The 12,480-nt window shown below is 40.4% G+C and overlaps 1 protein-coding gene across 1 annotated transcript; it reads right to left on the bottom strand.

Moving 5' to 3' along the window:
* Nucleotides 1-2,023: 2,023 nt before the first annotated feature.
* On the bottom strand, nt 2,024-11,681 carry LOC115433042 (protein NLRC3-like). The gene is made up of 12 exons (XM_030154233.1): nt 11,657-11,681; nt 11,448-11,539; nt 9,527-9,679; nt 8,115-8,237; nt 7,906-8,031; nt 6,436-6,505; nt 6,073-6,277; nt 4,196-5,984; nt 3,951-4,124; nt 3,533-3,703; nt 3,247-3,299; nt 2,024-2,719 (listed from the first exon to the last, which is right to left on the bottom strand). The coding sequence occupies exons 3-12, from the start codon at nt 9,673-9,675 to the stop codon at nt 2,169-2,171; spliced, it is 3,411 nt and encodes a 1,136-aa protein (XP_030010093.1). The 5' UTR covers nt 9,676-9,679; nt 11,448-11,539; nt 11,657-11,681; the 3' UTR covers nt 2,024-2,168.
* Nucleotides 11,682-12,480: the final 799 nt, after the last annotated feature.

Here is a 12,480-nt window from a genome sequence, read left to right as displayed (position 1 = left end):
TAAAACGCTTTAATTATAATGTACTTAAATGATCTAAGTTTTATTACATTACTATAAAATGATAAGTATATTCTACTAATTTGTAGACATTGTCAAAAGTATGAAAAAGTTTAGTCATGACCACACCTTTTAATCTCCACATTGCATTGTGGGTATTGGGCATGTTGTTGAAAATGCATTATTTTTATGTGCAGGGGTTCAGTGGGGTTGTGGTGTGTGTGTTAATTTTGACTTAATGTGTGTATGGCAATGTTTATAGGCCTTTTTGTTTTTGTATTTTTGTAGAGCTGCACCATGAGTCAGAGCCATAGACCAAACAATAGCTTTCCTGTTCATCACAGATTTGATAATGTTGAACGCAAATTTGTATGACCTCCTGAAGTTACGGTCTTCCTCTATTGGTAAATCATATTAAGCTAACTTCCATTCATGCTGTAATATGTCAAGTTGATGAATTATGCAAAGCAATACATATTGCAAAAAATTTCAATTAACACTAACTTGGAATTGAGTCCCATGAACTGATGATATTAAGTCTAATGATTATACAAAGCAATTGACATTGCAATAAATTTTAAGTTAAATTAACTTGGTGTTTAGTGTGTTGCACTTAAAATAGTAATTCTATTCAAATCAAGCATTTAAGTTTAATACACACAAGTTTTCATCACTCATTACTTACATTTTTTAAGGCAATTGGTTTCCTCAAATTTTTTTAAGTAAACTCCACTTATCCGGTCTTACAATGTGGGTTTGACCTGGCTCCAGCTACGGCTCCAGCTTCCATGTTAAACCCACTTCTCCGTTGTGTTATGTTACTGTGAGGTCAGTTGATAGTCTGTTGCTCTTTGAAAATGAAATGTGTCTCAAGTAATGAATTACACAAAATAGCGTCGGCTACAGCCTGTACATTCACAGCCTGTGCAGTCACAGTGATTTTCAAGCAAAAGTTTTTGACTCACAAGTAAAGAGGACTGATTTATAAGCAAAATTATCTTTTTTTTTATTGCTGCTTACTGTCTTTTGCTGTCAAATCTCGTTTTTAGTTGCAAATCTGTTTTTTAATTGCAAATCCATTCTTTTTGACTGATGAATAAAGAAACAAATGTCTCTCCATAGTTTTACTGTCATTTCACTGACCTGAGAGCAGCAGTAGATACAGTGAGATGATGAGTGTGACAAATCTGGCTGAGTTCTGACTCAAAAGCAGAGGCAGTCAGACATAAATGACTTCATTCATTTATTAATTTTCCAAAGCCCTTAATCTGCTTTGCCAGCTCATCACAGGACTAACATCCACACTAACAGGCGATTTAGATTCACCAGTTAACCTATTAACTCTTAAATGGGCAAATGACTATTTTTGGTAATTTCTACATACATTACAAGACAGTGACATCAACAGTTCCAGTGAGGACAGTGAGTCAACAATCTCAGGTCCAATGTGGTCTACAAGGTCTGTAAGGTCCACCTCTGCATGAACAATGAGTGTACCTGCTTTGTTATGTACCATGAAGTAATGGTACTAATGTAAGGAATGATGTTCAAAGGGAGAATGTGGATGTGGACAGGGGTCTGGATCAGCACTTATGTTGGTCTAATATTCTAAAAGTCATATTCTAATGTTCTAAAATACATGTTCCTTTCACCTTACACATGTTTTTTCTATTTGTTATATCTACTTCATGGATTTTTGATTTAATTTTTTATGCCATGTACGGATAAGGAACCAAATATGGTAACTTCATTGACCTTGATTTTTTACATAACAATAAAAATTTTGAAAAATGTCACAAAAGTAATAATTTCTTGTTCTGTCCCCCAACAACACACTAAGGTTGAGCACAGGACTAATATGGTCGTACTTCCTGGTTCTAGTCAGGACCCGAGCAGCAGCGTTCTGGATGGACTGCACCTATCTGACAGCTGGTTTAGAGAGTCCAGTGAGAAGGCCGTTACAGTAGTCTAACCTGCAAGAGATAAATGCAGGGATAAGTCTGTCTAAGTCTGGTTTAGACAGTAAACCTTTGATTCTAGCGATGTTTTTGAGATGGTAAAAGGCTGATGATGTAATTGATGTAATGTGACTGTTAAAGTTTAGGTCTGGGTCCATTATTACCCCTAGGTCAAACAGACTGAACTATGAGATGGGGATTGAGGATGTTTCTCTAAACAAGTGACGACTCACCCTCTCGACCACACAAACAGACAGAGGACTCAGAAAACACTCTAACCCCAGCATACAGAGGTTCAGTAAATGTGGTGTTGAAGGTATGGAGGTGGATCAGTGTGTTAGAGGAGACTAAGTAGAAGGACAGAGTGCCAGCAGGATAGTCCACATACACCGCTACTCTACCAGAGTGGGATGGGGGCAGAGGGAGGTATATTTCTTTGTTATCATGACGGACACAGTAACCATCCTCAGAACACTCAATGGTCCAGGACTGAGTGTTTAATCCAAACACACATTCTAAAGAGCGCCCTTTCCTTTTGATTCCTGTGTAAGTCACTGCTATCAAAACCCCTCCGTTCCTCTCAACCTCCCAGTAACAGCGACCAGTCAGGCTAGGTGTACACAGCAGCTGAGCCCAGTACTCAAATCTGTCCTCATGATCAGGATATGGCTGATATTCCTTCACATGCGTCACCTCCTTGTTGTTATCTGACAGTTTGAGTCTTCTCCATGCTGTGTTTGGATCCAGTGTGAGCTCACAGAAATCTGACAGACACAAAAAGTACTTGGTAAAATTCAGGTCTGACTTATGTACAGGAATGTGAATTTAAAAAATAATGTAATGTTATTAAAATGTACTCTTGACATGTATTTCATTGTAGACAGTACGAACACAACATATTTCATGTTTTGTCTGGCCACTGTCATTTAATTTCTAAGTATACATCCATTCCTCACAGTCAGACTCGCAACATATTGAATTTAGGGACAATAATGAGTTAAAATAAATAAATAAAAAGTGATTTGAACCATGTGAAAGAGGGGATTGTAATCATTATTTGGTACAAAAGTAGCATCTAGAAAAGGTCTTATCTTTTTGGGACAAAGATGGGCTGTGAATTACCAGTTTGTCAATATATACTGTATATCAGAATATTACTGAAAAGTTTGAAAAGAATGTTCCTCAAAAAAAACAATTTGGATATTTGACCCTCTACCTCTCCTTTATAACTGATAGAACCCCGGCCCAGTTTGAGGTTGTCTTTAATTAATCAAAAGAAAGTCCCACTTACACTTTCTCAGACCCAGGCCTGGTGTTAACCATTGGACTCCACCAAACTCCAACCTGATGAAATGAGCAGAGCAGCACGCAAACGTGGACATTATATCACTCTGGTCCGCTGAAGGTTTCCTGTTCAAAGTGACTAAATGGTTGTTTTTATTTGCTTATGGAATTTCTTTAGTTTTCAACATTGGCTGTGACTTCAGTAAAGGATCTGTATTGAGTTCTGACAGTGTTCCCTCCATTTCAACCTGTTCTATCACACATTAATGTGGCTGCAGAAACTCAGTCCATACCTGAGAGTGTCCAGGCTGCAGTGTGGATCCTCCAGTGCAGCAACCAGCTCTTGTCCTGAGTCTCCTGGATGGTTGTAGCTCAGGTCCAGTTCTTTAAGATGCGATGGGTTGGACCTCAAAGCAGAAGCTAAAGATGCACAGCCTTCCTCTGTGATCAGACAGCCTGAGAGTCTGCACATGCAACACATCACACACAACATCTGAAAATGTGAAATAAACAGGATGATAATTTGACCATGCGTGTATTTAACTCCAGTAGTTTGATTTCTCTGTGTCCATTTTCTGGGTTATTGATTCAGTTCAGGACAATGCCGGGGTAGAAATGATCAAAGACAACACTTCACCAGTTAGAATGATCCATTAAATGTAGAACAACATTTTAATGATCACTTGTTTCATTGTGTTGAGGAATTCTAACCTGATAGTCTCCAGTCTGCAGTCGGGACTCTTCAGTCCATCTGCCAGTAGCTTCACTCCTGAGTCTTGGAGGTCATTGTTACTCAAATCTAACTCTCTCAGACTAGAAGACTGGGAGCTGAGAACTGAGGACAGAGCTTCACAACTTTTCTCTGAAAGGTTACAGCCACTCAACCTGGAAAAAAAAACATATTGTAGCAGTATATTACACTGATATTCAATAAACCTCATTGTTTCTGTACTTACAGAGCTTTATTAGAGGCTTTGACCACTGGCAGCAGCCTCAGGACAGCCTCCTCTGTAGCACAGTACTTCTTCAGGTCAAACACCTTCAGGTCTTTCTCTGATGACAGTAAGATGAAGATCAGAGCTGACCACTGAGCAGGAGAGAGTTTCTGTTTAAAGAGATGTCCTGAACTCAGGAACAGTTGGATCTGATTCACCAGAGAATGATCATTCAGTTCATTCAGACAGTGGAACAGATTGATGCTTCTCTCAACAGACTGATTCTCCTCAATCTTCTTCTTGATGTACTCAATTATTTTCTGACTGGTCTCAGAGCTACTTCCTGTCTGTTTCAGCAGACCTCGTAGTAGATTCTGATTGGTTGACAGCGAGAGACCCAGGAGGAAGCGTAGAAACAAGTCCAGGTGTCCATTTGGACTCTCTAAGGCCTTGTCCACAGCAGTCTGGTAGAGCTGTGTCTCTGCAGATTCACATCTCTGAAGTGTTGTTTGTTCTTCTGACAACAGATTGACTCCAGTGGTGATGAAGGTCAGATGGACATAAAGAGCAGCCAGAAACTCCTGAACACTTAGATGGACAAAGCAGAACACTTTGTCCTGGTGCAGCCCTCTCTCCTCTATAAAGACCTCTGTGAACACGCCTGAGTACACTGAGGCTGCATTGATATTAATGCCACACTCTGTTAGGTCTGACTCATAGAAGATCAGGTTTCCTTTCTGCAGATGCTCAAATGCTAGTTTTCCCAGAGACTCAATCATCTTCCTGGTATCTGCACTCCAGTGTGGATCTGCCTCAGACTTTCCATCATACTTGATGTTTTTCACTTTGGCCTGAACAACAAGGAAGTGCACGTACATCTCAGTCAGGGTCTTGGGCAGCTCTCCTCCCTCTGTGGTCTTCAACACATCCTCTAGAACTGTAGCAGTGATCCAGCAAAAGACTGGGATGTGGCACATGATGTGGAGGCTTCGTGATGTCTTGATGTGGGAGATGATTGTGTTGGCCAGCTTCTCATCCTTGAATCTCTTCCTGAAGTACTCTTCTTTCTGTTCATCAGTGAACCCTCTGATCTCTGTCACCCTGTCAAAACACTCAGCAGGGATCTGATTGGCTGCTGCTGGCCGTGTTGTTATCCAGACGCGAGCAGAAGGAAGCAGATTCCCCCTGATGAGGTTTACGAGAAGCACATCCACTGTGGTAGACTCTGTAACATCAGTCAGGATCCGAGTGTTGTTGAACTCCAGAGGAGGTCGACACTCATCCAGACCATCAAAGATGAACACGACCTGGAAATTTTCAAAGTGGCAGATCCCTGCTTCTTTGGTTTCAGCGAAGAAGCGATGAACAAGTTCCACCAAGCTGAACTTTTTCTCTTTAAGCACATTCAGCTGTCTGAACGTGAATGGAAAGGTGAACAGTATGTTCTGGTTGGCTTTGCCTTCAGCCCAGTCTAGACTGAACTTCTGTGTTAAGACTGTTTTCCCAATGCCAGCTACTCCCTTTGCCAGCACTGCTCTGATTGGTGTATCTCTGTCTGGTGAGCCTTTAAAGATGTCCCTACATGTGATGGTTGTTTCTGGCCTGTCTGGCTTCCTGGACGCTGTTTCAATCTGTCTGACTTCATGTTCATTATTGACCTCTGCAGCCCCTCCCTCTGTGATGTAGAGCTCTGTGTAGATCTGATTCAGGAGGGTTTTGGGGTTTTCTGCTTTAGTGATGCCTTCAAACACACACTGAAACTTCTGCTGCAGGTTATGCTTCAGTTTATGCTGAGCTCCATAAACACTCCCTAAATGAAGGCAGCAAATAAAACCATCAGTATACAGCAAACAGAGGGACTTTTACTTCTCTGTTAAATCTGTACAGAATCATCTTACTGCTCTGCAGACGGTCAGCCAGCTCCTCCTGCTTCATCCTCCTCAGGAAGTTCAGTGTGATCTGCAGAAATGCCTCTCTGCTCTTCCTCTGCTCTTCATCTTTATCCTTCAGAGGGTCTAAGCATTCTGGGTAATCAGAACTCAGAACTTCACGGAATTTCTTTAATTCATTTGTGACAAAATTGATGATGGTCCTCTCCAGCAGCTAAAACAGAATACATTTTGAGTGTCACAAAGCAGCATTTTATAAACAAACATCAGATCCATGTTGCATGTACTTTCTGTCCACTGATGTAAAACATGTATCAGGAAGATGAATGTGAAATGTGAAAAAAAATGAGAAATGGATGAACAGGTACATACCTCAAATGTGGAGTCCAGGTGAGTATGTTGTTGATGATCACTGGGAACATCTGAGCTCTGCTGCTCCACTCTATGGACCAATGAGTTCACATTATTGCCTTGTCCACACTAATATGGGTATTTTTGCCAAATGGCTATTCTGGGTCTCTCATTCACAGAGTTTTTAAAAACAGAGATTTTCAAAACCATTCTGCAAAGTAAAAAAAAAAAAATGTAATTGTGGATCGTGTGTGTCTGGGCAAGGAAAATAAAGGCATCTGAAATGTTGGTGTCATCCCACCACATTTTACACATGCCTATTTTGATTTGTGCAATGAACATCTACATCTGAAATATTGAGCTGAAGCAGGCCCAACACTAAAGGCAGAAGAGAGTTTGGCGTGCAGAGGGTTCAAGAGGCAGTGGAGAAAAACCACCATGTAAATTTAGTGCAGTGGGCTTTCCTCCCAGACACAGTGGATGCAGTGGGACAAAACACTGGAATGCCCACTCTGGTGGAAAGAACTATGGGGAAACAACTAGGGAAAGCTGACCTTCCTTCTTTGTGCCGTGGCCAATCATTAACAAACTCCAAACAACCTGAAGACCTAGGGGAAGGAGAAGGACCCATCCTGCAAGCAGTGTGGAGGCCCCCTTAGTACTCTCAGTCACATTCTATCAGGATGCCCAAAGGCACTGGCTAACAGTCAATACAGGTGGAGCCATGATGGAGTCCTGACAGAGGCTGCCAAGTGGACTGATGTCCACAGAGTCAAACCCAACAACAATGATGCTCCTCTACCCAGTGGCATTGGTTTCTAGAGGGAAGGGAACAAGGCTCTGAGGGCAAGTAAAACTGTCAAGAACCTGCCATTAGATTTCGCAGCAGCATCTGATTGGGACACGTGTGTGGACCATAAGAGGAAGCTTTTGTTCCCAGAGAAAGTGGTAACAACCACTCTCCAACCAGACATGGTTCTTTTCTCCAGGAACTCAAAACACATCATGATAGTTGAGCTCACCGTTCCCTGGGAAGACAGGCTCAGACCAGGTGTACAGGTTAAGGGGCGAAACACCTGTGAACCTGAGATACTTGCTGAAGATGCAGAATGTGCCCGGTCTGCCCTACCACCATACCATGATGATGGTCCAACAATGCTGTATTTCAAGTTGCTCCTGCAGTCTCTGCATGTAGCAAAGCACTATCAATGTTTATCCCACTAGTGATACACCACAGCCTTTACGTCTGCTGTGTCCATTATTACCCACTGTGCCCACAGATTGAAGTCCACCAGAAACAATGTTCTGTGCATTTTTGTATGATGTAATGTGCACAGAGATGTTATATAAAATGATGGTCATGTGGGCACAATTGTTCAATTTTACATTGTGGTGTATGATGGTTGTTTTTCTTTTGTGTTTATTGTTTTAACAATGATTTCTGTATTAAGTTTTGGCCAGGTCTTTGTTGGAAAAGAGACTCAAACTCACCTCTGTCTTATCTTCTTCCTCACAGAACACTGATTTTTTGATGCAAAATGTAGTGGTGGTTCCATGGATATTTCACTTGTGAGGGACACACAGCTGGTTTCAGGTTCAGACTGGACGTACGACTCTCTGTGGACATGTTGCGGAGATCACATGGGATGAAATGTTTCCTGGCTCTGCTTACATAATAAAATGACCTGATGATGACTTACAGTGAATTATCTCCATTTCCAAAATGTATCCATTTGCCATCCATGGACCGGTCACTTTTAGCTAACATGTAGCTGGGCCCAGGTCCAGGTTGGGGTTCAGAGAACTCTGAGCTTTCATGGGTCCTGAAGGACAGAGAGGATCATATGAAGTTCATACAAAGCACAGTGAATGTTTTTCTGTCTTTTTCCTTTTTTTCCTTTCAATTTGTATTCTGTACTGAAACCATGTTTTTATATGTTTTATATGTATCTACATGAAAGATCAAAGATTTACAGTGTTACTTCAGTGGGATTTACAAAAAGACGGGTGCATCTAATGTGGTGTCATGTTTCAGAGAAATGATGGGCAAAAAGCTGATTCATACTGCTGTGCAAACAAAAGTAATAAGGGCATGCATGGAAAATGCCCTAAGGTATATAAAACTAGAAAAGCACTCGGAGAGCGCAGACCTCCACCAAGGCAGATCAGTGCCCCCCCAATCACCACCAAAATTTAATCATTTGTTCCTGGTGCCAGTATTAACATTTCCTGAAATTTTCATCCAAATCCATCCATGACTTTTTGAGTTATCTTGCACACGGACAGACAGACAGACAGACAAACCAACACCGGCAAAAACATAACCTCCTTGGCGGAGGTAAAAAACAACAACATTATCAAAAAAAAGAATTGAGAATGGTTTAAAATGTTCACTGTATGCAATATTTACCATGTATGTGTGTTTATAATACAATATGGCAATTTGGGATAAATAGGCCTTTTAGGAATAGTATGACCTGCTCATAAGCTGTACTGAGTGATAGAAAACCACTGAAGTGAAGCCACTCCCTCCCTCCTATTGGGGAAGGAGGGGAGAAAAAACCGAGGCTCACAAAATAAATGTTGTACTCAGTAAAGGAATCAGGCTGTGTGTGAAGGTCATATTTGGGGGATTCCCTCCTGTGTCAACAGAAATCTGCACCAAAATAACCATGATAGTTAAGGAAATGAGCATTTTCTATTAGTATATAAGGTATCGGTCTGAGCCATGTGGCTCAGAGTAATTCTGGTGTGTTCATGTCACTGTGAAATGCTCTTGTGTTTTTTGCCAACAATAAAACTCTTTTGCCTTGAATGTTGACTTCTCCTGGTAATTCAGTTGAAGGCCGATTAGAAGATTTTTTGTGAGCAGAGCAAAGTCCAGTCAAAGACTGAGGCCCCCATTTTGATTTAAGACGTCTTTTTTCACCACACTAATTGAATGAACCATCTGGTAACATGCAAGAGACACTTGAAGTAATTTGTGTTTATTTCATGCCCTTCATATACTCACACATCTATAGTCAAATGGACACAAAGTTTGTTTAAAACAGGTGTGAATAGAGATACTGTAGGTGGGATGTGACATGGAGAACAGAGATGGTTCCCTTACCTCTGAGCTTTGGGAGTGCTGTCAGGTCCCACTTCAGATTCAGGTCCTTTGAAGGGGCTGCCAGATCTACGTTCAGATCTGGGTGCTTTGAGGGAGCTGACTGTGGGTTTTAAGGGAGAACCCTCTTCGCTCTCCTCACACTGATCCATTCAGCTGAATCCACATCAGCACACACACAGAAGAAACATTGAAAACACAGTCAGACACAATATTAAATGGGTGACAAGCATCAGTTGTCAACCAGAGATTCAGAGGGCAAACATAAAACCAAACTCAGATTATTGGACAAAGATCTGCATCTTGCATCTCATATGTCCTATACAGACTTTGTCAGACTTCTTGGACCTCAGTAAAACCTGGAATTGAACTTTAAATATATATTAATATCCACTGAAGCTACAGAAAAACATTTACAAAACAATAAAACAGTTTAACATGTAGATGTAAACTTCAGTTAACATATTTCTTTCTTTAAAGGGGTCATATTCATATTTTGCTTTTTTAAAAGGAATTATGCATTTTAAAACATTTCCTTGTGGTCTACATAAATGGTAAATGCTATGCTTGGGTCTGAATTCTTCATTAATTAAAGTTTACAGGTCCATTAACCCTATTTCTGATTAATGACACGAGAAAGGTCATCTTGAGCGCTGGCCCTTTAAACGCAAGTGAGCTACTTCCCACCCCACCCCCTTTAGGTTGTTGACCGTGCTACTCTGTCCCGTTTCTCAGTACTTGGAGAAAGATTAGTTGGAAGTCTTGACCTTATATGTGCAAATGTTGTGATGTAACTAGTTATAGACGCAACAAATTAAGCAGGAATTAAATCGAGATACGCATGTTTCCTCTGCAACCATATGCTGAAATTGTGCCTTGTTATTTTTCCATGTAGTGAGATTTTAAGTATAAAGTAGCCTGTTGTGTTGTGTACTTTTGTCCATAAGACTTGAAAAAATATCCATTATAAATCCATTATAATTCCTGGAGAAAACAGGAGGCAAACAGAAAGAACACTGACTAGAGTTTTTGACTGCAGTTCTGTTTCATTTTTATACGTGAATTTTATTTAGATGTACATTTTTAAAGTTTAGGTTTTAACTCTTGTTTCTATTTCCATCAATGAAATAATTTTTCACCCCTGGTTGTTGTCTCAGTGAGTGATGAGGGTCAAGGACCCTGACACATGTTGATGTAACAGTAGATGGCATCCTGATGCTGGTGACGTGCAGCAAAGTAATGGAGAGGGACGGAACTGCAGACCTCCACAGCTTCTAAGAAGTCACATGACTTCCACAGCAGAAGCTGGTCCTTATCTTAGTTATATGCAACAATCTGCCAAGGACTTCACAGCACTGAGACCCTAAATCTCCAAATCAAAACAGATTTGTAGCAGTTAGAGAACAGTTCTCTGTCTTTTCTGAGGTTTTATTCAACATTCACATGATCAGATTCTAATAGATCTTGCTCTGAATGAACTGTTCATATTGTTTTATACACTTTAGATATTCTCTTCAGTCTATTCAGTTCTGTGTATTATTATCAAACAGTCGTCCTTGCATCTCTTAAAATAATTAAACTGTTAAGTGTGGTACAGCAGATGGTCCCTGAATGCAGAAGTATGCTTCTCTTAAGATTACAAGGTTTACCTTATGCAGTAAAGGCGTCATGAAAGTAGTACATGCTAGAGACAGTGGTGGAATTTCCTGTCTGACACTGGAGTCTGTTCTCCTATAAATGTCATGTATATGATAACAATGCTTCCACTCCCCAGTACGACGTACAGGAAGGTGTTTGCTGCTGAAGATAAACAGCAGGAAACCCTTTGTACCACAATGTTTGCTCATTCTCTGCCTGTTTTTTTTTTTTTTAGAGTTTAATAATAGCAGAAAATCAAGTTATAAGCAGAGCTACAACCACTGACCTTAGCGTGCGATTATACTGATGATCCTCAGTTCAGTCATAGTAAGATGGTGGATGTGAAGAGCGTACGTTTGGAGATTCCCACCCTGTTGTCTGATAAAGTTGATAAACTGTCAGGGAGTGGCAGGTTTCTGCTGTTTACATTAAAACATAAATAATGACCCTAACCAAGAACAGAGCCACTGAAGAGTCAAAGAAGTCAAACATTACCTTTATATGGAGACACAGAGCGACAACGAGCTGCCCTTCGTTTGAGAGGAAGATAAAGAACGTGGAGCCAGAGGAGGGGAGGGGTTATAATGAAACAGAAACAATGAACGAATGAACACGCTGCCAACACACTGTTTTTCTATAGTGTTACATTGTCAGACTAATTTTTATGAGATGAGAATGAAATGAGAATTAGTCTGGGTCTTCTCAGTCCATTGCTATGTCACTCATTCAGGCAGGTTTTGTGTGTTTTCTTTTGTGTTTCCAGAGTGTTAACAGCTCCGTTAGTCTCATATTATGACAGGTACCACATTATAAAATTTGCAGATGAGATTATTGTGGTCCTCGAGGGACTTTACTCACTGGTGCATGTCTGTCTTAAACACAGGTATGCTGAAAACAAAAGAGATGTGTATTGACTTTACGAACAATCACTGGGTTAACTCTCCTCTTCTAATAAACAGTCAGACTGTTCTGGTCTATCCTGGTACTGTGATCAACAGCAAACTGTGCTTTAGGCCCCAGGCTGATGCTGTAAGAAAGCACCTCATCATATATTTTTACTGCTAATGTTGCAGCTTTAACGTTGATACTTTTTTTGTGAAACTGTTTTATTCCTGTTTAATCAAATGTAAATTTTTGTTGTTGCCACCAGGATGTAAGTATATTGTACCACAATACATAATATCCCTGCTGCTATGGACTTTTTAAATGACAGTGTGTAATTTGGAATTTGTGTTGGTATTTTTTGTTGTTGGATTATTGCTGTTTAGTCTCTGATTTTAATATTTTTACCCTGCCCCTCTAGCAGCAAAACTATTTGT

The sequence above is a fragment of the Sphaeramia orbicularis genome, chromosome 14, assembly GCF_902148855.1.
Source record: "Sphaeramia orbicularis chromosome 14, fSphaOr1.1, whole genome shotgun sequence".
Taxonomy (NCBI): domain Eukaryota; kingdom Metazoa; phylum Chordata; class Actinopteri; order Kurtiformes; family Apogonidae; genus Sphaeramia; species Sphaeramia orbicularis.
This window is presented reverse-complemented; position numbering and strand designations above follow the sequence as displayed.